This window comes from Camelina sativa, chromosome 16 (genome assembly GCF_000633955.1).
Source record: "Camelina sativa cultivar DH55 chromosome 16, Cs, whole genome shotgun sequence".
Classification (NCBI taxonomy): domain Eukaryota; kingdom Viridiplantae; phylum Streptophyta; class Magnoliopsida; order Brassicales; family Brassicaceae; genus Camelina; species Camelina sativa.
This window is the reverse complement of record NC_025700.1, coordinates 11,287,450-11,310,700: the sequence shown is the minus strand read 5'-3', so window position 1 is coordinate 11,310,700 and position 23,251 is coordinate 11,287,450. Positions and strand designations below refer to the sequence as shown.

General features: G+C 39.5%; 2 protein-coding genes and 1 long non-coding RNA gene across 3 annotated transcripts; 1 reads left to right on the top strand and 2 right to left on the bottom strand.

The window, feature by feature from the left end:
* Positions 6,308 to 7,714, bottom strand: LOC109129582. The gene is made up of 3 exons (XR_002035841.1): positions 7,561 to 7,714; positions 7,174 to 7,269; positions 6,308 to 7,087 (listed from the first exon to the last, which is right to left on the bottom strand). It is a non-coding gene; the product is annotated as an uncharacterized LOC109129582 (long non-coding RNA).
* Positions 15,143 to 17,188, bottom strand: LOC109129715. The gene is made up of 2 exons (XM_019238509.1): positions 17,096 to 17,188; positions 15,143 to 16,858 (listed from the first exon to the last, which is right to left on the bottom strand). Exons 1-2 carry the CDS (start codon positions 17,118 to 17,120, stop codon positions 16,260 to 16,262), a joined length of 624 nt encoding a protein of 207 aa, XP_019094054.1. The 5' UTR covers positions 17,121 to 17,188; the 3' UTR covers positions 15,143 to 16,259.
* Positions 18,284 to 21,712, top strand: LOC104750354 (pre-mRNA-splicing factor SLU7-A). The gene is made up of 10 exons (XM_010472143.1): positions 18,284 to 18,367; positions 18,957 to 19,120; positions 19,216 to 19,328; positions 19,557 to 19,970; positions 20,086 to 20,221; positions 20,317 to 20,616; positions 20,698 to 20,914; positions 21,086 to 21,189; positions 21,277 to 21,345; positions 21,436 to 21,712. The coding sequence occupies exons 1-10, from the start codon at positions 18,352 to 18,354 to the stop codon at positions 21,511 to 21,513; spliced, it is 1,611 nt and encodes a 536-aa protein (XP_010470445.1). The 5' UTR covers positions 18,284 to 18,351; the 3' UTR covers positions 21,514 to 21,712.

Sequence of the window (23,251 nt, the reverse complement as noted above, 5' to 3'; positions counted from 1 at the left end):
CCGATATCATGGCGTACTTAGATGACTGGATGTATGTCAAGGAACTTGAAGGAAGATCTACGAAGACGAGTCTCTTGTCGACAAAGTTTACTGCTGAATTAAAGATCTTCATCCGAGCAAAAATCGTAATTACCAGAGGAATCATTACAGAGACTACTATTGATTTGATGTATCATTGGCTAGATATAAAAAAACTTCTCAGTTTTCGTTACACTGTTGTCACATCTGTTCATATTTGTCACACCAATCTTTTTGATCAGTTCGTCTGTTTTTGTTAATGTTTGAAACGACCTAACCTGTTTTTTGTTTTTTTAATCATAAATAATAAATAAAATAATAATAATAAACTACACTAGTGGTCCCATACCCATTAGCCACCTAACCAGAGACCCACAACAGCGGATAACAAAACAATACCATTAAACCAATAACCAACATTAGTTCATAACAATATCCGATATTCCAAACAACAAGAATCAAGAACCAGCAATCCTAACAACGTTCTAGTGACTCAACTCTAGCAACCTATCAAGCCAGACATCAACCAAATGAATCAATAGAACATCCTCCTCTTCATTGCCTTGATTCCACGATCACACTTTGCCTTTACCTGCACCACAAACACAAATTGAGATGCGTGAGTATTACCAGAAATATCCAGTGAGGCGATCCTCCCATCTACGAGCTATACACAAAAAAAAATCAAGAGTACATGCACAAATAAAACATAACAAACCAGTAGTTAAACAGAACTTCCAAAAATACATGCACAACACCTACACACCATCACACAAAACAAGTCATATACCTCATTTGCTCAGATAAGCCGATGGTCACACACTCACCTTAACAAGTTATTATTGAAAATAACTACAACCAAAAGATAGGCTCTCCAATAGCCCAAGAACAACAAAACTCGCTCCTACAACCAATCACAACAACACAAAATTATTGAAACTGCCTATATCACCTAGAATATTAACTCAAATTCACTTCTATACAAAGGAGAGTGTACGAAAATCTCTTAGCTACGACCATACCAAAAATCAATAACTTTCGAAACGATATGAGCAGCCGGATACTCCTTCTCCCAAACCCTAACAGTTCTGTTTCTCTCTTTACTCTAGGAAAAAGGTTGCTCTCCTTCTATCCCTCCTTGACACCAAATAACCAAGGGTTCTCTCTATTTTTCTCCCTCTCTCTGAATGTCGATAACAGCAAAAATCTAGAGAGGAGGCGTGACTATGAGGGAGATTAGGGGTTTTTGGTTTAATTAGATCAAACCAGGATTTAATTAAACCAAAAATCAATTAAATCCACTTCTTTGGTTTACTCAACACATCCCAACTCTATTCCCATAACACGGATGTTACAACTCTCTCCCACCAACATAGATTCGTCCTCGAATCTCAAACAACTATTAGCCAAAGACTCATGTGCAACCGTCTCCACGGTCCGCACTTCCTTCGACCGATCTACAAAGGTTACCTCTAGGTGATAAACTCACGTTCCACGCATTATTTGCTCTCGACTTTTGGACTTTCCTTTACTCATAGGTCTCGACCTTGAGTTTTTATTGGCTCCTCATCCGGCCGAAACCTGCATGCCATGATATTGGCTCCTCATCGGGCATAAGCCCGCATGCCACAATTTATTAGGGAGTCCAATATTTGTCTCTCGGGTTGCCACCCTACAGTGCGCCTCCGGATCGTCATCCGAAGTCGATAGACCAACCATACTCTTGAGCCACAAAGTCTCAGAATATGGCAGTACTAGGAGAACCTAAGGTTCCCCAAGAGTCATTCGGGACCAACTGTCCCTAGAGCAAACAATTCTGAATACGTCTGAGTCCTATCCCTAACCAGGTTTCCTTCCAGTGGCTCGCGTAAGACAACACAATGTCCTACCAACCACATATACCCTCACTAGGATACCTCATGACCACACAAGGATCATCAACATCCCACAAGGGCCGCCAGAAAGGCCAACAAATGTCCTAAACATGATCACCACAAAGGACAAACAAATGTTCTAAACATGACCGCCACAAAGGGCAAACAAATGTCGTAAACAGGACCACCACCAAGGCCAAACAATGTCCTAAACAGGACCGTCACAAAGACGACTTGTCCCAAAGGATCGTAACGAAGACCACTCGTCCCGAAGGACCGTCACAAAGACCACTCGTCCCGAAGGACCGTTACAAAGACCATACATCCCGAAGGACCGTTATGAAGACCACACATCCTGAAGGACCATCACAAAGACCATACATCCCGAAGGACCGTCATGAAGACCACACATCCTGAACGACTGCCTAAACAGACAACATTGGCTAAACAACCCGCCACAACGGCAAAAAAATTGGCTAAAAAGCCCGCCACAAAGGCCACACAATTGGCTAAACAGCCCGCCATAAAGGCCACACAATGTCTCAAAAGACCGCCACACACGGGCACACAATGACTCAAAGGTCCGCCACGAAGGCCACACAGTCCCCACCAAGGCTCACGACCACTAAAAATGGACAAATTCTAACACCTATAAAACTTCCCATTTTTAGAACTTTCCACTTTTGGAAATTTCTAAAAAACGAAAGTTTCCTTTTCAATACCAGCTTCGCGGAATCTCTTACCCCAAACACCACCTCATCTTGTTACTTAGTCGCACAATCAACCACCCCTAAGCAACCAAGTAACAAGAGAGGTGGGTTGGAATACTCCATTCCCGCTCTAGCCACGAACTACAACTAGGACCATGCTAGACAAGTTCAAGTCGCGACCTGCTTCTCAAACCACTTTTTCAACCTTGCCTTCATCCTCGCCTCTACCTCCCAAGTCTACTCCTCAACACCATCACAGTCCCATAGGACTCTCATCAAAGGAATCTTCTTCTTCGAAGTTCCTTAATCCTCCTCTCGAGAACCCTTACTGGTCTCGCCTCCAAAGTCATGTTAGGCTGTAGATCCTCAGGAATCTTAGCCAACAACTGATCATCCTTGCGGAGACACTTCCGCAACATCGACACATGAAAAACCTTGTGGAACGCACGCATAACCTAAGGCAACTTTGGCCTATATGCTACCGGTCCCACCCGCTCAATCACTCTGAACGGACCCATATACCTCTGACTCAACTTAGTCTCTGTTAATGACCTGTTCGGACCCCGCAACATGGCCATCTTGAGGTACACTCTGTCTCCCACCTGAAACTCAAGATCTCTCCTCCTCCTGTCGACATAACTCCTCTGCCGGTCCTGAGCTTCCTTCATGTGCAGCTTGAGAACAATATCCAACTGGATTACCCACCAAACAGAGAAATATATGCTCCATCCTCAACATCCACAGCCCTCGGCTGCACCCCGCCACATGCGGTACAACTGGAGCATGCACTAGTACCCATATCGGTAACCGCTTCAACAGGACGCCAACAGATCCGCCAAGCGATCATCTCGACCCTGGGCTCCACCTGCTGCAACACCACACCTGGGTTCCCAGCATGTCTGGCACGCTCACCGGCTAACCCCCTCTGGTCTCTCCTGATATGCTTGCAACCCTCTGACGTACCTCCTCGTGGAACACTGACCACACACTCGCTGGCCTCGAGAACCCACCCAACCACGACCACGACCACGACAACGCCCACGTCCACGACCAAAAAATCAACCACCTTTAACCACTGCTCTTCCAAGAACAGAGGCTAACAAGCATAGAAACAAACCATAACCACACAAAGAAACATAACATATCGTGGAATCTCATTGAAGGCTCTTAGAGGATGTTATAGGACTCCATGCCACACACAATTGACTAACTCACATAATCAATCACAGCATGCAAAATCTACAACATCAACAACAGAAACCCAATGAACCCAAACCTAGAACCGTAAGGGATCTGATACCAAACTGAAACGACCCGACCCGTTTTTTTAATAATTAATAATAAATATAATAATAATAATAAACTACATTAGTAGTCCCATATCCACTAGCCACCTAATCACAGACACACAACAGCGGATAACATAACAATACCATTACACCAATAAACCAATAACCAACATTAATTTATAACAATATCTGATATTCCAAACAACAAGAATCAAGAACAAGCAATCCTAAAAACGGTCTAATGACTCAATTCTAGCAACTTAGCAAGCTAGAAATCAACCAAATGAATCACTACAACATCCTCCTCTTCATTGTCTTGATTCCACGATCACACTTTGCCTTTACATGCACCAAAAGCACAAATTGAGATGCGTGAGTATTACTAGAAATACCCAGTGAGGCGATCCTCCCAACTACGAGCTATACACACAAGCAAATCAAGAGTACAAGCACAAATAAAACATAACAAACCAGTAATTAAACAGAACTTCCAATAATACATGCGCTACACCTACAAACCATCACACAAAACAAGTCATACAACTCATTTGCTCAGATAAGCCCATGGTCACCCACTCACCTTAACAAGTTATTCACGAAAATAACTACAACCAAAATAGAGGCTCTCCAATAGCCCAATAACAACCAAAATCGCTCCTACAATCAATCACAACAACAAACAAACATTGAAAACAAACTGCCAGAAAAAATCAGAAAAGAACAACCTCACATGTGAAACCACGAAATCAAAACGAACCGCTAACTTTCCAACCCATCTGGTGCAAAGAAAGGTCTAGACGTCCAGAAGATTTCCACAAAATTTTAGCACGATCAGATCTCAGATGACACCGCAATCGATCCTGAAACTGGTCTCATTCCGCGACTAATATGAAACGCCCCACAAAACTGCCGATATCTCCTAGAATATCAACTCAAATTCACTTATGTAAAAAGGAGAGTGTACGAAAATCTATTAACTACAATCCTACCAAAAATCAATACCTTTTGAAACGATTTGAGCAGTCAGATCCTCCTTCTCCCAAACCTTAACAGTTATGTTTCTCTCTTTACTCTAAGGAAAAAGCTTGATCTCCTTCTCTTCCTCCCTTACACCAAATAACCAAGGTTCTCTCTGTTTCTCTCCCTCTCTCTCAATGTCGACAAAAGCAAAAATCTAGAGAGGAGGCGTGACTTATGAGGGAGATTAGGGATTTTTGGTTTAATTAAATTAAATCAGGATTTAATTAAACCAAAAATCAATTAAAATCTATTTTTTTGCTTTACTCAACACATCCCAACTCTATTCCCAGAACACGGATGTTACAATGTTGTCAAGAGATATTTTGATCATAAGATGCATATTGATAATATATATATATATTGATTCATGTATACTCGTGTATGTAAGGTGACATTCACATTTATAACATGTGTATTTTTCTTGTGTGTTTGTACTATATAATTATACAAAATCAAAATACATTATTGTCTTTGAAATAAGGATATTAGAGTAAACATATCATCACCTAAGGATGTTAAAACAAACTTTTGTGACCTGACCAATCTAACAAGTAACAAGTAGCCTTTTAGGTCCATGTAGTTTTACAACCTGTTTACATTTAAGCTTGCAAGCTTGGGTTGGTTCACATATGCCGCCCATTTACTAAAAACCAATTACAACAGCAAAGCCGATTACAAAACCAAATTAGTCAAAAACAAGAGAACAGCTCTGAAAAATTAAAGGAAAAACTGAACTTTATACCATAAAAAACTTAATTGGAGAACTTCATGAAAAACTTGTTTTTTTTTAAGACACAGTATGATATATTTCACACACATATCAGTGTATCAATTTTCTTTTTAAATCAAATTATTAGAAACTGGTATAGCAGTATTCTGTATATACATTTTTAATCTATAAGAAGCCAAAAGGATTTCTATATACTAGGGATGAGAACCCGCGCCTATGCTTTTGTATCTTATTATGGGTTTTTATGTTTAGGTTTAATTTGTATGTTTTAGATTATATGTATTTTAGGTTTTTGACAAATAAAAAAAAATGTATTCGAGGTTTCACTATATATATATATTTTTTTCTCTATGTGTTTGTGTACCCGTGAAGGTGTTATTTACTTAACCATAATGAATGGCTAATTTAGTAGACCATAACTGGTTTAAAACAAACATATAAGATGACTAAGATATATCTTTTTGTGCTGTTGCTACCTATGTTGTGCATTTATTAAACTTAAACCGGTAAAGGCATGAAAGCCAAAAATTGTAAACCAATAGCACATGTTGCTCTAACAAAGAGACATATCCTCCGACGAAGAATCAATAATCATAATAACATCTAAACATAGCCAGGGAAAATTAATTCTAGAAAGTTAGAAAAAAAGAACGGGGTTTTGAAAAGAGTCATGAATCATGGTGTTGTTATATCCAGTGAAGAAGAAACGTTATAAAGTTTTCTAGGAAAAAGAAAGTACGACATATGAATTTGACAGAATATATTCATTGCGTGGCTTCATCAATAGCTTCATCTCATTATTTGTGTCCATCTAACAACCATTTTGTGTAACATGCTGCTTTAAAAATATCATGTATAACACTCCTACAATCTTCAAATGATCGAAACTTGTGGCATCCTTCACATCGCTGAGCATGATTCGAAGATCTTACAAATCACCTATTGTAGGGTTTATGTTTATAACCCTTCCAATGTTTTCCCGCTGCTCTCTTCTACGGTACATGTTATTTGCACTATCCCATAAAAACTCTGTTAGCATCTGCATATGTTTCAACTTCTGGGCTTCTTGATTATGTTATTCATTTCAAAATACTATGTAAGCATCACCGTCCCATGTCCGTAATGATATTCCACATTTTCAAGCTTATCTTTTCTTCAAATACATTGCTTTGCTTCCTAGGAAGGTGTAGCAGTAGTCGTTGGACAATAGGATTGTGGTTTAGTAGCTAGTCGTTGTAGCATGGAAGCCATTGCTTTCAATCGTATTCTACCTGATGTATCTGGAAGTTCAATGATTTTTGTTGCAAAAAGGAAACGAATGATCTTGTAGAGCCTTGTGCAACGACCCACTTTAAATACTCCAAAATTGAACATTACGCCTTGACATAAAATATTACGAAATTGAGAGGCATAGGCTGATGGGATAAAGGTATGGATTACTGAGCACTGAAGAGAAAAAAAATCATTTAGCTAGTAAGAAGATAAACATGTAACAAGATTACAAATACATCAAAACATGTAAGAAGATTAACCTGTTCATCGAGTAAAAGAAGGTTTATCCCCATAAATTCATTATCCTTCATGATATTGGGTTGTTGACCTTGATGCCAGGTTGTTGAGTTTTCATTCTGCAGATCAAAGCAAAACAAAAACAAACCAACTTGTTAAGGTTTGGAAAGTAGATACAGGTAACCAAAATCAGACCAAACCACAACCACATTCAGACCTAAACAGCAACCAAACTAAACTGATTTTATTATAACCCAAAAGTTCCAAATAATATAAACTGAACAGAAAAATAAATCCAGTTTACTACAATATAAAAATTCAGCTCACTAAATTGAGAAAACCAAACATAACCAAAATTCACAAAAACACACAGCAACAATTTTAAAATTAGAGACGAATATCATGGTTACCTGCTGAAGTGATGATGTATCTTAAAAACAAAGTAGCCGACCAACAATTTGTTGAGAAGAATGACCAAGACATAAACAATTGAAGCTTACATAGTTTGCTTTAGCAGGAATCACAACAACATCAAGTTCACACATTTTCTAAAAATTAAGTTTCAGTGTTCTTACCTAAGGTGGAGGGATGAGTTCGTTTTTGTGGGTGGTGTGAGGTAATTTATAGTAGTTTATAGAAAGGCTAATCGACATACGGTGGATTTAATTTTCATTTCCATTTCAGTATTGGAGAATAATCACAATCACGATATCAGGATCAAGTAGTGGAGTTTAAATAAGGATTGAACACATGAATTAAAGAATATTACTTGTGAATAACTGTTAATGATTGTTGATAATCCATCTTCTTAGTTATGAAAGTCAGACGACGCCGGCGATGAACATGAGAAGACACGAAGGTGAGCATGGAAGGTGATATCTTGTGTTTTTGTTGGATTTTAAGCCTTGTTTTTGCATAGTTTTGTTGCATAATCTTGTCATTCTAGGTTGTTTTAGGAGCATTTGCATCTAGTGTGGAGTAATCTCAACATATTTGGAGCATTTGGACTTGTTTTTGTGCAAAGAAGCAAAGAGGAGTGGAATTGAAGAAGTGACAAGGGATCAGGAAGCATACACGACCATCATCGGTCAGGACCAGCGGCCAAGCACCGACTGATGGAAGAGAAGACGTGCATTGATCGCCAGGAGCAGCGGCCAAGAGAAGCGGCCAAACGGTGGCCGAGTGAAGAGGAGATGCATTTGATCGTCAGGACCAACGACAATCCCAATCGGTCAAGAGCTGGCCGATGGAGTTCAGGAATAAGAAGATCGCCACCACCAGCGGTCAAGACCATCAGCCAAGCCATGGCCGCTGGAGCCAACACCACACTTGTTTTATTTTTGAACCAGGTTTGACCCAGTTTGTTTTGGGTTGACCCCGGGTCCTTTTCTGTTTTCCTATAAACACTCTAACCCTATTAAGGGGAGACTTATCTTTTGTTTTTATCTCTTGTTTTAGCAAATTTTAGGGTTCTTAAACTTTCTTACTCTTGGTTTGTTGGATGATTGAGTACTTCTAAGTTTTTAATATCAAGTTCCTCTTTTATATTCTCTAGTCTACAATCTCTAATTATGATTTCACAAAGATCAAACTCATTCCTTTGTGTGATCATAACTATGAGTGAGTATATCCTTTAGAACTTTGGGCTTGGTAGATTAGGGAGATAGATGATTGATCTTTGATGTCTAGGGGTTTATTTATGTGATTTCTATCTTGTTTAGTGTTAATAATGCTAGATAGGCTTGATAATGCTTGAATCTAGACATTAGGATTTCCATGCCCATAAGGTGTTTGATGAAATTCCTGAACCAAACTATTCAAGAGCTTTGCATTCCTAACCAATGGAAATTGATGATTAGGATGCTTAGTGGTATTTAGACTTGTTTATAATGCATGCTTACTTTGTGATTGCCTTTGGAAATTGTTGATTATCACTAGATGAGCATAGGATCTCTATCATGGAAATGGATTGATTTACTTAAGTGTTCTTAGCCATAGGATTGTTCTTGATTGTTTGCTTAGACATCTAGGATTGATTAGCTATCTTCCAAGTCATTTACCTTGCCCCAGGTTCATTTGTTTTATCTTGATTTAAACCAGTTTTAAGTTTGTGTTTCCCTTGCTTTGTGTTTTCTTTCTTTTGCCTTGTTTAAATTTGCTTGTTACTTAAGTTGTTACATAAATCCAACCCTTTCTTATTAGCTTAGATGAAGCATTCATGTGTATTCCTAGTGTAATGATCATTGCAAACTGAGGTTCGATAATTTAATTGATAAAAGTACTACATCAATTTGGCGCCGTTGCCGGTTTGCAATTGCATTTAATATTTAGGATTTCATCTTTGCTTGAGACTAGGCCATTTAATTTTGCAAATATGAATAGCTTCATGCATCTAGTTGAGATGATGAATTCACCTTTGCTTGTTGTTACTAATTTGTCTTCCTTGATTCTCTTATGTTATCAAAGGTACTCAAACCAAAATAAGAAAGGAACGACAAGGTCATTCAAGGTGTTGGCTGTGGACAATCAAACAAGCATTAATAAAGCTCCAAAACCTCAAGTACTGGTAACAAATCCGACTCAACCTCAAGAGAACACATCGACAATAGGAAGCTTTAATGCTCCTTATCATGAGTCAAGATATGGAATTCGACCTCCTCCCATAGAAGCCAATGCTTATGAAATCAAGCCAAGTTTGATTAGATTGATTCAAGGCTCTAATTTCTTGGGGCTAGCTATAGAGAACCCATATGATCATTTGGATTCCTTTGAGAGGTTGTGTAGTACGTTTAGGATTGGAGGTGTTCCCGACGATAGTATCAAGCTCATTTTGTTTTCATTTTATTTTGGAGAAAAAGCAAGCCAATGGGAGAGAACTATCCCATCTCATTTGGTCAATTCTTGGGATGATTATAAGAAGATCTTCCTTCTCAAGTTCTACTCCAAGCAAAGAACCGCTCAAGTGAGAAATGATATAATGAGTTTTAAGCAAGAAATTCATGAAAGCTTCCATGAAGCATGGGGAAGACTTCAGGGATATATTCAAGATTGCCCACATCATGGATTCAACAAGCAAGCTATACTTAGTATTTTCTATGGAGGAGTTAAAAAGGAGCTCAAACTGACATTGGACATGGCTAGCAAAGGAAGTTTTTCAAACCTCACCATAGAACAAGGAGAGTTGCTTGTTGAGAATTTGGCTCAAAGTGATCAAAGATACTATGAGGAAGACTATGATAGAGTCCCAAGAGATGGTGGAGACAAGACTGAGCAAAGAAGATATCAACACAGAGGTTATAACCAAGCTTACCCACCTTTAGAGCTTCAAGAAAACTCTTCTATTCAATTTCCTCTTCAAGATAATGAAATGAGTGCCACATTGAAACGAGTTTTAGGAGACCAAACTAAGGGTTACATTGATTTGTGTAAGAGTTTTGTTGAGCTGAACAATAAGATGGATGGGGTGTACAATGAACTTGATCATAAGATCATTAGCTTGGCTTCTCATAGGAAAATTGTTGATCTTAAGGTAACTCACACCTCTTCTACTTCAAAGAAATCAAGTGGACTATTACTAGGTGAATTCAAAGCTACCCCCAAGGAGTTTTGCAATACTATCTACACCACTTATGGAGTCTAGTTTTTGCAAGATTTTAACAATTTTCATTAATAATCTAAAAACCATCTTATATGAGTTTTTCAGTCTTTTTTTTTCTGACAACAAGAGAATCAGCTCAAAAGAGCCAATTAGAGGGTAAAGAGTCTACAAACAAAACATGCTGCGGAGACAGTCGCGCTTGGCGTGCCAAAGAATCCGCACTTACATTCGTATTTCGAGAAATGAGAGATAGGGAAAAGGAAGAAAACTCTGCTTGATCTATCTTGATGTCGTTGAGGTAGGGTGTAAAAGTCGGCCAGTCGTGAGGAGAAGACACCATCTTCACCAAGTCATAACAGTCCGTATAGAAAGCCACGTCCCGGTAGTCGTGTCCGATCATGCCCCGCATGGCCCAAATGAGAGCTTCTACTTCAGAATGTAGGGGGGACAAACTTCGTCAGAAATTGGTTGCTCCCATAGTTGACCCCGAGTCTTGAGAGGAAGAATAAACCCAACCTGCACCTGAAAAAGCATCAGTCGCTTTCCAAGACCCATTAACAAAACACCGATAACCTGTAAAGAGGGTAGGAAGGGAGCTTGTGGACCTCCTTTGTCTAGGAGTAGGGAAAATAGGAGGATTGGGACGATCCTCATCCTCAACCTCCACCTGGGCCTGCAACCAGGCATTCGCCTCTCCCTCCGCCAACCTAACTACGTCCAGCGGGTTATCCATCACATCCTCAAAAACGCGAGCATTTCGCGCTTTCCAAATATACCACATAAGCCACGGGAAACCTGTTATCTGAGAACCCGGGTTAGTAGAGCCTAAAAAATGATCCACATTAGCGTACACCAACTCCGTCGGGAAAGAATCAAGACCTACGGGTATGTGAGCTAAAGCCCAAGCCTGTCGAGCCGGTGGATACCGGAAAATAGCATGATTTATTGTTTCCTCCTCCATCCCACACCGGACACACACTGAATCACATGCAATGTCGCGTCGCCGCAGATTTGCCGAGACCGAAATACACCCTGTCAAAACCTGCCACAGAAAATGTTTAATTTTTGGTGGACAGTGAACACCCCAGACGCCGACCAAGAGAGGAGTAATCTCCGGACCCGATCGAGATATTGTACTAAGCCGTGATGCAGCACATCGTTCCGTGTCGTACCCAAACTTAACTGTATATTTTCCTGATTTTGTAAAATGCCAGCCAAAGGAATCTTTTGGCCGACAACTTCCTAAAGGTATAGCCCCTATCAGATCAACATCTTCCGGGGTGAAATGCTCCTTAAGCATATTAGTACACCAAGTATTTGTGTGACAATCAATTAAACGAGAGATTTGAAGAGAAGGATCCTTAAAAGGACCCTTATTGAAAGTTGGTCTTGGGGATTGAGCCGGTACCCAGGGTCCGTCCATATGGAAATGGACTCTCCCAAACCAACCCGTATAATAAGCCCTTTATTAACCAAAGATCGAGCGGAAATAATGCTCCTCCACCCATAATATGGAGAATAAGACCGTATTGGTTCCAAAGGATTAGAATTTCGATAGTACCTGCCCTTGAAAACCCGAGCAAACAGTGTGTTCGGAGCCTCAATCAGCCGCCACAGTTGCTTTGCCAATAATGCCGAATTAAAATTATCAACCTGCCTAAAACCCAAACCCCCCAACTGCTTACTACAGCAGAGCTTATCCCAACCTAACCAGTGCATCCCCCCCAGACTCCCCTGTCGTACTCCACCAGAAATTCGCCACTGCACTCGTAAGTTTTGACGTTATTGTTTTTGGTAACCGGAAGCAAGACATTACAAAAGTCGGAACCGCCGTGGCTACTGACTTGATCATCACCTCTTTTCCCCCTTTGGAGAGAAGTTTTGCCGACCAACCCGTCGTTCGACTCTGAAGTCTGTCTCGAACAAAAGAAAAAACCTTTGTCTTGGACCCTCCTAAACTCTTCGGTAACCCTAGATAGGATCCCATGCCGCCCAAATTTGATATCCCCAACACCTCCTGCATCTCCGTCTGCATCACCTAATCCACCTTATGACCAAATTGGATTGAAGATTTGGCGAAATTTATTTAGTGACCCGAAACAACCTCATACTGTTTCAAGATATCCAAAATAATCCCACATTGAGCCTTATCTACTTTACAAGAAAAAAGGCTGTCATCCGCAAACAACAAGTGCATAATTGGCGGAGACTTGTTCGCCACTTTGATCCCTGTAATCTGTTTTTTCTGTTCTGCCTTCCGAATGTTTGCCACTAAAACCTCCGTACACAAAATAAACAAATAAGGAGATAGGGGATCTCCCTGCCTTAAACCCCTTGCTGGGACAATCCTACCATTGGATTGGCCATTGCAAAGGACCTTATATTCAACAGAAGTAACACAAAACATAATCATGGAAATCCACGTCTCCCCAAAGCCCATTTTCCGCAACAAAGCCTCAATAAAACTCCATTCCACCCTATCATATGCCTTGCTCATATCTGTTTTTATCGCCATAAACTTCCCTTTACACGATGGATTTGTTCTTAAACCATGAAACATCTCCTGAGCAATGAGAATGTTATCCGAGATCAGGCAACCTGGAACAAAAGCGGACTGCGTTTCCGAGATAAGATCGGGTAATACCATTTTTAACCGTTGACACAATTTTTTTGAAATGATCTTGTACCCCACATTACACAAGCTAATAGGACGCATCTCCACCATCCAGGTTGGCTTGGCCACCTTCGGGATTAAGCAGATATGTGTCCTATTCAAACTTTTATAAAAAAACCCTCTTCGAAAAACCGGTTGACCATGCCCACAAGATCCTCCTTGACAACTCTCCAAGCCTTCTGGAAAAACAAAGCAGTCATTCCATCCGGGCCAGGTGCCTTATCTGGGAAAATCATAAATAAAGCCTTACGGACCTCCGCCTCTGTTGTCGGGGCCGTTAATCTCTCATTTTCCTCATCCGTAATTACCGTTCGGACCTCACTTAAAGCATCCTCAAAATTAGACAGATTAATATAAGTAAACAGTTCCTCAAAATACGATACTGCAACATTGCAAATATCGTCATCCTTTGTAGACCAAACATTATTCCTGTCATATAGACCAGTGATCTGATTACGATCCCGTCTCTGCTTTGTTTGAGCTTGAAAGTACTTTGTGTTTTTATCCCCCACCCGCATCCACCTATTACGACTTTTCTGATACCAATAAATCTCCTCATCTCTATAAGCGTCCCGCAGACGTGTGGTTAAGTTAGTAATGACACCCGGTACAACCGTATCATCCGCTTGAGCCACATCCAACTGGCGCTTAAGGTCCTCAATAGTATCTCGTCCAAAAGGAACTTGCGCTTTACGCCACCGAGAGATAGCTCGTCGGCAATTCACAATTTTGTCCACAAAAGCTGTCGGAACCCCATGTTGGTCCCCAACCCAACCCTGCGAGATTGTCTCCATCAGACCCACCTTACCAAGCCAACGACGATCAAACATGAAATAACGTCATCCTCGCGGTCTCTTGGCACCTATACTAACAATAAGCGGGGCGTGATCGGAAGCGATCCTTGGCAAATATTCTGTAACCGTGTCCGGAAACAGATCATGCCAGTCCTCGTTACCTAATGCCTTGTCCAAACGACAACATATCGGTTTTTTATCCCTCCAACCCCTCCAAGATAAACAATCTCCAAGATATGGAAATTCCAAAAAACCACAATCCCGAATCATCCCATTAAAATAAAGGAACGAAGAAGCATGGCGAAGCTTCCCTCCCCTCTTCTCCAACAATAAACCAGGGGTTCGACCTAGAAGAACTGATTCTTAATAATCTTTCCCAAACTAACTCCTGATTCATAGGAACATGATCACCATAAACAAAGGTTAAATGAAAAACCCGACCATTATAAGCAGCTTCAACATCAATTAAACGGTTGGACTCAAATAAAATTGACACATTAAAAACTTCTTTATTATATAAGAGGGTCAAGCCTCCACTACAACCAATAGGTTCCACAATTTTTAAAATTTTATAGCCAAAATGGCCTACAAATTGTTCCAAAAACGAAAAAGATTGCTTTGTTTCCATAAGAAATAAAAATCTGGCATATACTTATTCCATAAATCCCAAAGATTCCCGATTGTGGCCTTATTCCCGAGACCTTGACAATTCCAACTCAAAATATTCATTTAAAGACCTTCGGTTTTGGTGGTTTTGCCCCACCGTGGCCTCCCTTAGCCCCTTCCTGGACCTTAAGGATATGACCGCTGTCACCGAGAGTGGAACAATGTGGAGGAGGTCGTCGTCTGGGTGACAAGAGAAGATTAGCCATCCGCTTCTTAGTGCTGACCCCACGAAGTAACAAAGACCCTTTCCCCTTTTTCCCTTTCTCCCCTAAAACCGCCATGCTGGAGTCGCCATGATCAGCTTGTGTGTCATGACCAGCTAGACAAACCAAAGCATCCCCTGCAACATCCGACTCCACCTGTTCAATCATCCCCCACCTCTTCCAACATATCATCTTCCTCCATGTCAAACTGCTCCCCATCAGCCTCACCTATCTCCCTTGAGTCCGTACCCTCTGCAACAGTATCGTGCATCCCCACCTCTCCATCAAACACACCGTCCGCTATCACGGTATCCTCGACCAAACCCTTTTGCTCCAGAACCTCTACACCAATAGCACCCACAGCAACATCCGCAACCATGTCAACATTAGTATCACCAAGTAAAACCTCCTTCTGCACCTTAACAGCTTCCTCATGTACAACATTGACACCCACCGTAGCCATAGCAGGAGGAATCTCCTCTGCACCTAAACAACCATTTCCCGCGGCCCCATTTGTAACCTCTATGATCTGACTGTCTTCACAGAGACCCTCATCATCTTGACCAAAGCTACTCGTGGACCCATCCTCAACCTTGGATTCTTGAAATAACGCATTCTTGGCAGATTTTTGTTTGGGGTGCTCCCCATATGTCCCCACTACCTCCTCCAAAACCGGTGGCATGACAGGAACAAACTGTTGCCGTGACTGTCCCCGAGAGAGACCTTGTCGTCCCCGATGTTCCTGAGGATAACCCGAACCAGAAGAACCCTTGGACGACCCCTTTCTGCGAGACGAAGCACCTGGGAGAGGATCTGCTCTGGTTTTAGAGCCCCCATAATGCGACCCATTATAGTGACTCTTGGAAGAACCACCATTAGAAGGACCCCTTCTCGCTTCTGCCATAACTGCCCCCTTGTAGCTCATAAGCTGACCCTTGTCCTACTTCTCCTCTGAATGAGCGAGACTACCAGTCAAACCCTGACCCGCAACTAGAGGGCAAACCGCCTCATGATGACATAGACTATAACATTTCTTACACCAACCATACAACCTTTCATAGAACAACTTTACCATCGTGACCTCCCCGTTGAAAAACTCGATATCTATCTCAAAACATAGAGGCTTCAGACCATCGATTGTCACTTGCACCCTCCCTCTATTGATATCAACATCCTATACCACACCCATATCAGAACCAATATCCCTAAAAGTGGGCTCAACCCAAAATTGGATTGGAACGTCAGAGACTCGGATCCAGAACTTCAGAGCTGAGGGATAAGCCGGATCAACCACAGGTGTCCACCGAACCAAGGAAACCATCCAGAAGTCAAAATGAAACGGCTCCATCTTCAAAACTTCCACAATGTCGGCCTCCTCTTCAAAATCAAATTGAAACTTTCCGAACCCTAGATCAGCCCCTGCAACCCTCCTCTCTACCTGCCAAATACGCGGCATCATAAGAAGCAGAGACTTCATATCCTGCATTTGAGGATTAAAGCATCTCCCAATCACCGTCTTGGAATACCCAGCAATGAGATCAGAGTTGTCAAAGTAGGAGATTTTGATCTTGCGCCTTGGCTGAACAAATCCCTCCATCTGCCCTGCCGAACTCTTCCCCAAAAGACCAGCTTGAGACATCACGACCCAGCAACACTCACTCAAAAAAACAGAAACTTGGAAAAAACGAGAGCTAAAGCAGAAACAAAGAAAGCAGAGATCGAAGTAAAGAAAACCGACCACTCCCAATCCCTCTTTATACCCAGCTTGATTCCCTAACCAAAGAGAAACATGGAAATCGTATCAATTAGAGAAGATCTGATCTCCACAAAATAACTAGGGAAACTTGAGCAAAAAGAATAACTATTCTCTTTCCCGATCTCCTCCCAATCCCTCCCTAGCCAATCTCCCCCGTAATCAATTCGGACTCTTTGATACTCAGATCTTTCATCCACCTCCATGGGGAAACCGAAAAAGGAAAGCAAATATCGAAAGAGATCCCCCAACCTTACCCCGTGATCCAAGATCCACCAACATATCCACCAAAACTGCAATAATCCCTCCATATCCGAATTAAACTAGAGAGATCCAGGTAGACACCGAAGACCCAATAAACCCAGAGAGCCCTCCGCAACCATTAATAAAACCCATACAACCACCACAGAAATCATCAAAACACCGCAAACGAGGGTTACAACCCTAGCGGCGCCTCCACCATCGCCTCAAACGAGGGTTACTTTATTTTCTTATTAAAAATTGAGTTTTTCAGTCTTCCTTAAAAAAAAGTTTTTTTTTTTGTGAGGGGAAAAAAAGTATTTTATGTGAAAAAGGTATTTTGGTGAAAAAAAAATGTATTTTATGTGAAAATTTTCTCTATTTTTTTATTATTTATTTCTTTGATTTTTTAAGAAAATCCAAAAGACAAAAATTAAAATTTAAAATCCAAAATCCAAAATTGTAATCTAAAAATTATCTAAAATTGTAATCTAAAAACTAATTATCTAAAACATATAATCTGTAATTCGATGTCAAATTGACCGTTGATGGAGAGATATAAATCCTCATTTAGGCTTGAGATCGTAATGATATTAAGGAGAATGCCTATATTGGGAGCTAAATGTCAGTGAAAAAAGTTATTCCCCTCTACACTCGGGATTAGACAATTTTAGTTTAATTAATGTTAGTTGACAAAAAAAAAATATTTAAAAACTAACAACCATTTATGGTCTTAAATTCTCAAGTTTGAATTAACAAAATCTTCTTTAGAATGGGTTCTGATTGACTTCACCAAAGCTTTGTTGAACTTGATTTGGTATAATATGAAAATGAAGTAGAGCAATGAGAGTTTACGGCTAGGAGGGTAGGAATATGATTATCTTTATACTAAAATACTTGAGGATGTTTTTTACTAGATGACCGTAACTAGCTTATTCATAACTGAAAAAACTAATAGAAATAAGTCAATCTTAATACTAACTTAACAAATATCGTTTACTCATTCTCATCTTTACATCAAAAAATTGAAAAAAAATTGTAAGATGCATATTATCAGGTTTTTGCATTTATATAAACTTGTTTGGGTCTCTATAATAAAGAAAGATGTGTTTGCTAATAAACTGGCCGCTATATGGGCCTTATAACGGCCCATATTTGATTACACATTCAATAATATCACCTGATTTTAACCATAAAAGCCGTAACCTTTTCTCCTTTCGTTCCTTTAGATTTCGCCTCAGAGAAGAGTCGAAAGCTTAACGAACGTATAATCATGGCGACGGCTTCAGGTACCAAAATCCTTTGATTTTTCTTCTGATTTACTTTAACTAGTCTCTCGATTTGGCTTTTAATTTCCCTTTGGCGCTTAGGAATCTCGATTATGAAAACCTACTTTATTTAATTTCTGTCATGAAATTAGGGTTCTTTCTGTTTTGGAAGTTGCCTATCATCGAGTTCTCTATCTATCTCTGTTTTTGCTTTTCATTCGATTCAGTTTTGTGATACTTACTGAATCTCTGATTCGATATTTCCCCCTTTTTTTTTTTTTGTGATCGATTCCTTCAATTTCTCGATTTGGCTGTTCTGATATCTACTTCCGTAATTTTTTTTTTGTGAATTTAGGGTTCGTACCGTTTTTGGGGTTGTTGTATCATTAGTTCGCTCTGTTTTGGTTTTAGTTATGTGTAGTTCCAAATTGTGGTACTCTAAGAGTTTGATTTAGTTTCTTTGTTTCTATCTGTGAGATACAGTATGGTATTTAATAGATATATGCCTACTTAATTGTTCTGATGTTTGTTATTTTGGCTGAATTCTCCAGAATTAATTGTATAGTCAGTTTTGAATGTTTTCTGACGTATGATCTTGGGAATTTTGCAGTTGCTTTCAAGTCTAGGGAAGATCATAGGAAGCAAATTGAATTAGAGGAGGCTCGTAAAGCCGGGCTTGCTCCAGCTGAGGTAGATGAGGATGGAAAGGAAATTAATCCTCATATCCCGCAGTATATGTCATCTGCTCCATGGTATCTCAATTCTGAAAAACCGGTAAGCTAAATTCTTCTTTGGTTCACTTGCTTCTCTGAATTGTCTTAGTTTGAACATTCACACTGAATACTCTTTTTATTGGTTGGTTTTGACAGAGTTTGAAGCATCAAAGGAAATGGAAGAGTGATCCTAATTACACTAAGTCATGGTATGACAGAGGTGCAAAGATCTTTCAAGCCGAAAAATACCGGAAGGGAGCGTGTCAAAAGTATGTCCTTCCCTCCTTTTTTTCTGTCTGTTTCCATGACTTCTGTTATTAGTTTTATGATTCAGTCCCTTTGAATGTTTATTCGTTTGATCGTTGTGACATTCCTGTGCCCAACATGTTATTTCTCAGACTTTGAAATTTTGAGAAATTGGCTATTTTGAGAGATTGGAAAATCTTGTGTTTGTTTTAATTTATTCACTCTCTAATTTGGCCTGTCTTATTTTGAAGCTGTGGTGCAATGACGCATACTGCAAAAGCTTGTATGGATAGGCCTCGTAAGGTTGGGGCAAAATACACAGACAAGAACATCGCACCAGATGAGAAAATTGAGAGTTTTGAACTTGACTACGATGGCAAGAGGGATCGATGGAACGGTTATGATCCTTCAACATACCATCGTGTGATAGATCTTTATGAAGCAAAAGAGGATGCGCGAAAGAAGTACCTGAAGGAGCAGCAACTTAAGAAACTTGAGGAAAAGAACAATAACGAAAAGGGTGATGATGCAGCCAGTGATGGGGATGAAGAAGAAGATGACTTAAGGGTCGATGAAGCCAAGGTTGATGAGAGCAGGCAGATGGATTTTGCAAAGGTTGAAAAGCGTGTTCGAACAACTGGTGGTGGTAGCACAGGAACTGTAAGGTATGGACTAGTCATTATTCTTCATCTACAAGATATCTCATCTCCATCGCAGAGGTTTTCTTGGCTGGACTCTTTTACTTGATGCACTAATGGTGTGACCTTCTCTTAATTTCAGGAATCTGCGTATCAGAGAAGATACGGCAAAATACTTGTTGAATCTTGACGTCAACTCAGCTCATTATGACCCTAAAACTCGATCCATGCGTGAAGACCCTCTTCCAGATGCGGATCCAAATGACAAATTTTATCTGGTAAGTTGCTCATCATCATGGATCATGTAGTTGTATCTTATATTTTGATGATATTTACATAACAACCATTTTTTTTTCCCTTACCATCTATCCAGGGAGATAACCAGTATAGAAACAGTGGCCAAGCTTTGGAGTTTAAACAGCTAAACATCCATTCATGGGAAGCATTTGACAAGGGACAGGACATGCATATGCAAGCTGCTCCCTCCCAAGCTGAATTGCTCTATAAGAGTTTTCAGGTTGCAAAGGACAAACTGAAATCTCAGACAAAGGACACAATCATGGACAAGTACGGGAATGCAGCTACAAAAGATGAAATTCCAATGGAACTTTTGCTTGGGCAGAGCGAAAGACAGGTTGAGTATGACCGAGCTGGGAGGATTATTAAGGGACAGGTACGGTTTTGATGGTTTCCTGAAGTTATTGTCAGCTTGTGTGAATATATATCATTCTTAATACGGTGTTGTTGTGCACAGGAGGTGATATTGCCAAAGAGTAAATATGAAGAAGATGTTCATGCCAACAATCACACTAGTGTCTGGGGCTCATATTGGAAAGATCATCAGTGGGGATATAAATGTTGCCAACAGACGATTCGCAATAGTTACTGCACGGGTTCAGCTGGAATTGAAGCTGCAGAGGCTGCCCTTGATCTGATGAAAGCTAATATTGCTCGCAAAGAAGCCACTGAAGGTATGTATAGACTCTATTTATTCTTCCAACTTCTTATGTTTTCGTGTTGCATTGGATGGACAAATTGCTCTTGAGGAATGTCTAGTGACCACCCATTTCTATATATACATATTTTGTTAAGTTGTTTTAAGTTTTTGAACATGTAAAATTGGTTTTGTATTTGGTGATCAGAGAGCCCAAAAAAGGTTGAAGAGAAGAGAATGGCCTCATGGGGAACCGATATTCCTGAAGATTTGGAATTGAACGAGGAGGCACTTGCTAATGCTCTTAAAAAGGTAAGAAGCAATAGTTTCACTCATATTTTCTCTTGCAAAAACGTTTCTCTGATCTCTGACGCATTTTCTTATGTTCTTGCTGTGCAGGAGGATCTCAGTAGGAGGGAGGAAAAAGATGAAAGGAAACGCAAGTACAATGTCAAATACAACAACGATGTAATGATCTAATGAACCAACCTTAAGATTCTGTTGATTCATATTCTTGATTTAGTGGAGACATAATCAGAATCTGTTATATCATTGCAGGTGACTCCGGAAGAGATGGAAGCTTACAGGATGAAGAGAGTTCACCATGAGGATCCAATGAAAGATTTCCTCGGCTGAAAGAAGTTACCTTCATTTCTTTTTTACCTTATAACCTTGAGAAATCTCTTATTATGTTATTTCATATAGTAGTGTTGTACGTATTTTGGCATTGAAGCTTTGTGGAAGGTGGCTATACTACTAGTACTTAAATGCTTGTAGTTACTGTCCTGAAGAAGGTATCATGGCCATTACTGTTTATTGTTGACTGAATTATATCTCCTTTGCTTCTTCTAACATGACTCTTCATACGCACGCCACTTTGATCACATATGTAGGTGATGCTCTCAAATAAGATGTTATGTCGCTGAGTAGTGTTGAACTAAATGTCCACTTCAAATCTGTTTAACAAGCTGTTTTGACAACCTCAAAGCCCTGTGTAACCACAAGAACTTGAGTTTGACCCACCGCATTGAACAAGGACCTTTGTTCTCCACCATTTGTACTCTGGCTTGACCACCTGTTACGTATAGCACCATCACCATGCATACGTTTGCGGTCCATTGTGGCCACACAAATTCTGATTTAACCACCGAACCAAAATTAAACTATCGATCAACGTAATGAGCATTTCGGAAATTAGCCAACTTAAAAAGCAGTATTGTTTATTTTGCCTCCAATTCTGGTTATTGGACACACAGTGCCGGGTCAAAGGGGAGGGCGAGCAGTGCGAGCAGTGCGATGCCGATGAGCCCACACCCAAAGGGGCACACTTTGTTACTTAAAAAGGGGCCTATAATTTTCATATTATCAAAAAAAGATCCATAATCTCTTTTATATTATAAAAGAAAGTCCATAACTTTTTGTATATACTGATGTTAAAAAAAAATATAACCAAAAAATGAACCTATAATTTTCATATTACCAAAAACAAATTTCCTGAATCTTCTCATGTGTTTATATATTATCAAAATAAAATCAATAGAATTTTCTAAAACATAATATATAGGGGTCAAATTTTTGTTTTTTTTATCTTTTGTAAAAAAATTTGACCAGGGTCCCAAAAATTCTTGAGCTGGCACTGTGGACACATTAACTCTATTTTTATATCTTAACCCACAAAAAACATAGTTTTTAATTGTATTTTTCTTATCCGACATTAAAAAAAAAGATATTTCCAATCATTATTGGAAAATGTAAGTCTGTTTTTATTTTTATTTTTTACCGTAATCTAAGAATTTATTGTTACCGTAATCTAAGAACTGTGTTTCACTTATATTATATGAAAAAAAGGTCCAACGATTTAGTATTATGACCCCCCCCCCCACAGTAGCCTATAATTTTCATATTATCAAAAAAAGATCCATAATCTCTTTTATATTATAAAAGAAAGTCCATAACTTTTTGTATATACTGATGTTAAAAAAAAATATAACCAAAAAATGAACCTATAATTTTCATATTACCAAAAAAAATGTCCTGAATTTTCTCATGTGTTTATATATTATCAAAATAAAATCAATAGAATTTTCTAAAACATAATATATAGGGGTCAAATTTTTGTTTTTTTTTATCTTTTGTAAAAAAATTTGACGAGGGTCCCAAAAATTCTTGAGCCGGTACTGTGGACACATTAACTCTATTTTTATATCTTAACCCACAAAAAACATAGTTTTAATTGTATTTTTCTTATTCCACATTTTAAAAAAAAATATTTCCAATAATTATTGGAAAATGTAACTCTGTTTTTATTTTTATTTTTACCGTAATCTAAGAATTTATTGTTACCGTAATCTAAAAACTGTGTTTCACTTATATT

Bases quoted from the DNA above. Each gene is read 5' to 3' on its own strand.
- LOC104750354 (XM_010472143.1), top strand. The intron at 19,971-20,085 runs GTATGGACTAGT...TCTTAATTTCAG, and splicing joins GGTAGCACAGGAACTGTAAG to GAATCTGCGTATCAGAGAAG. The intron at 20,617-20,697 runs GTACGGTTTTGA...TGTTGTGCACAG, and splicing joins GGAGGATTATTAAGGGACAG to GAGGTGATATTGCCAAAGAG.
- LOC109129715 (XM_019238509.1), bottom strand. From the start codon at position 17,120: ATGTTGGTGGATCTTGGATCACGGG. The intron at 16,859-17,095 runs GTAAGGTTGGGG...CTCTTTGGTTAG, and splicing joins GGTGGATCTTGGATCACGGG to GGAATCAAGCTGGGTATAAA.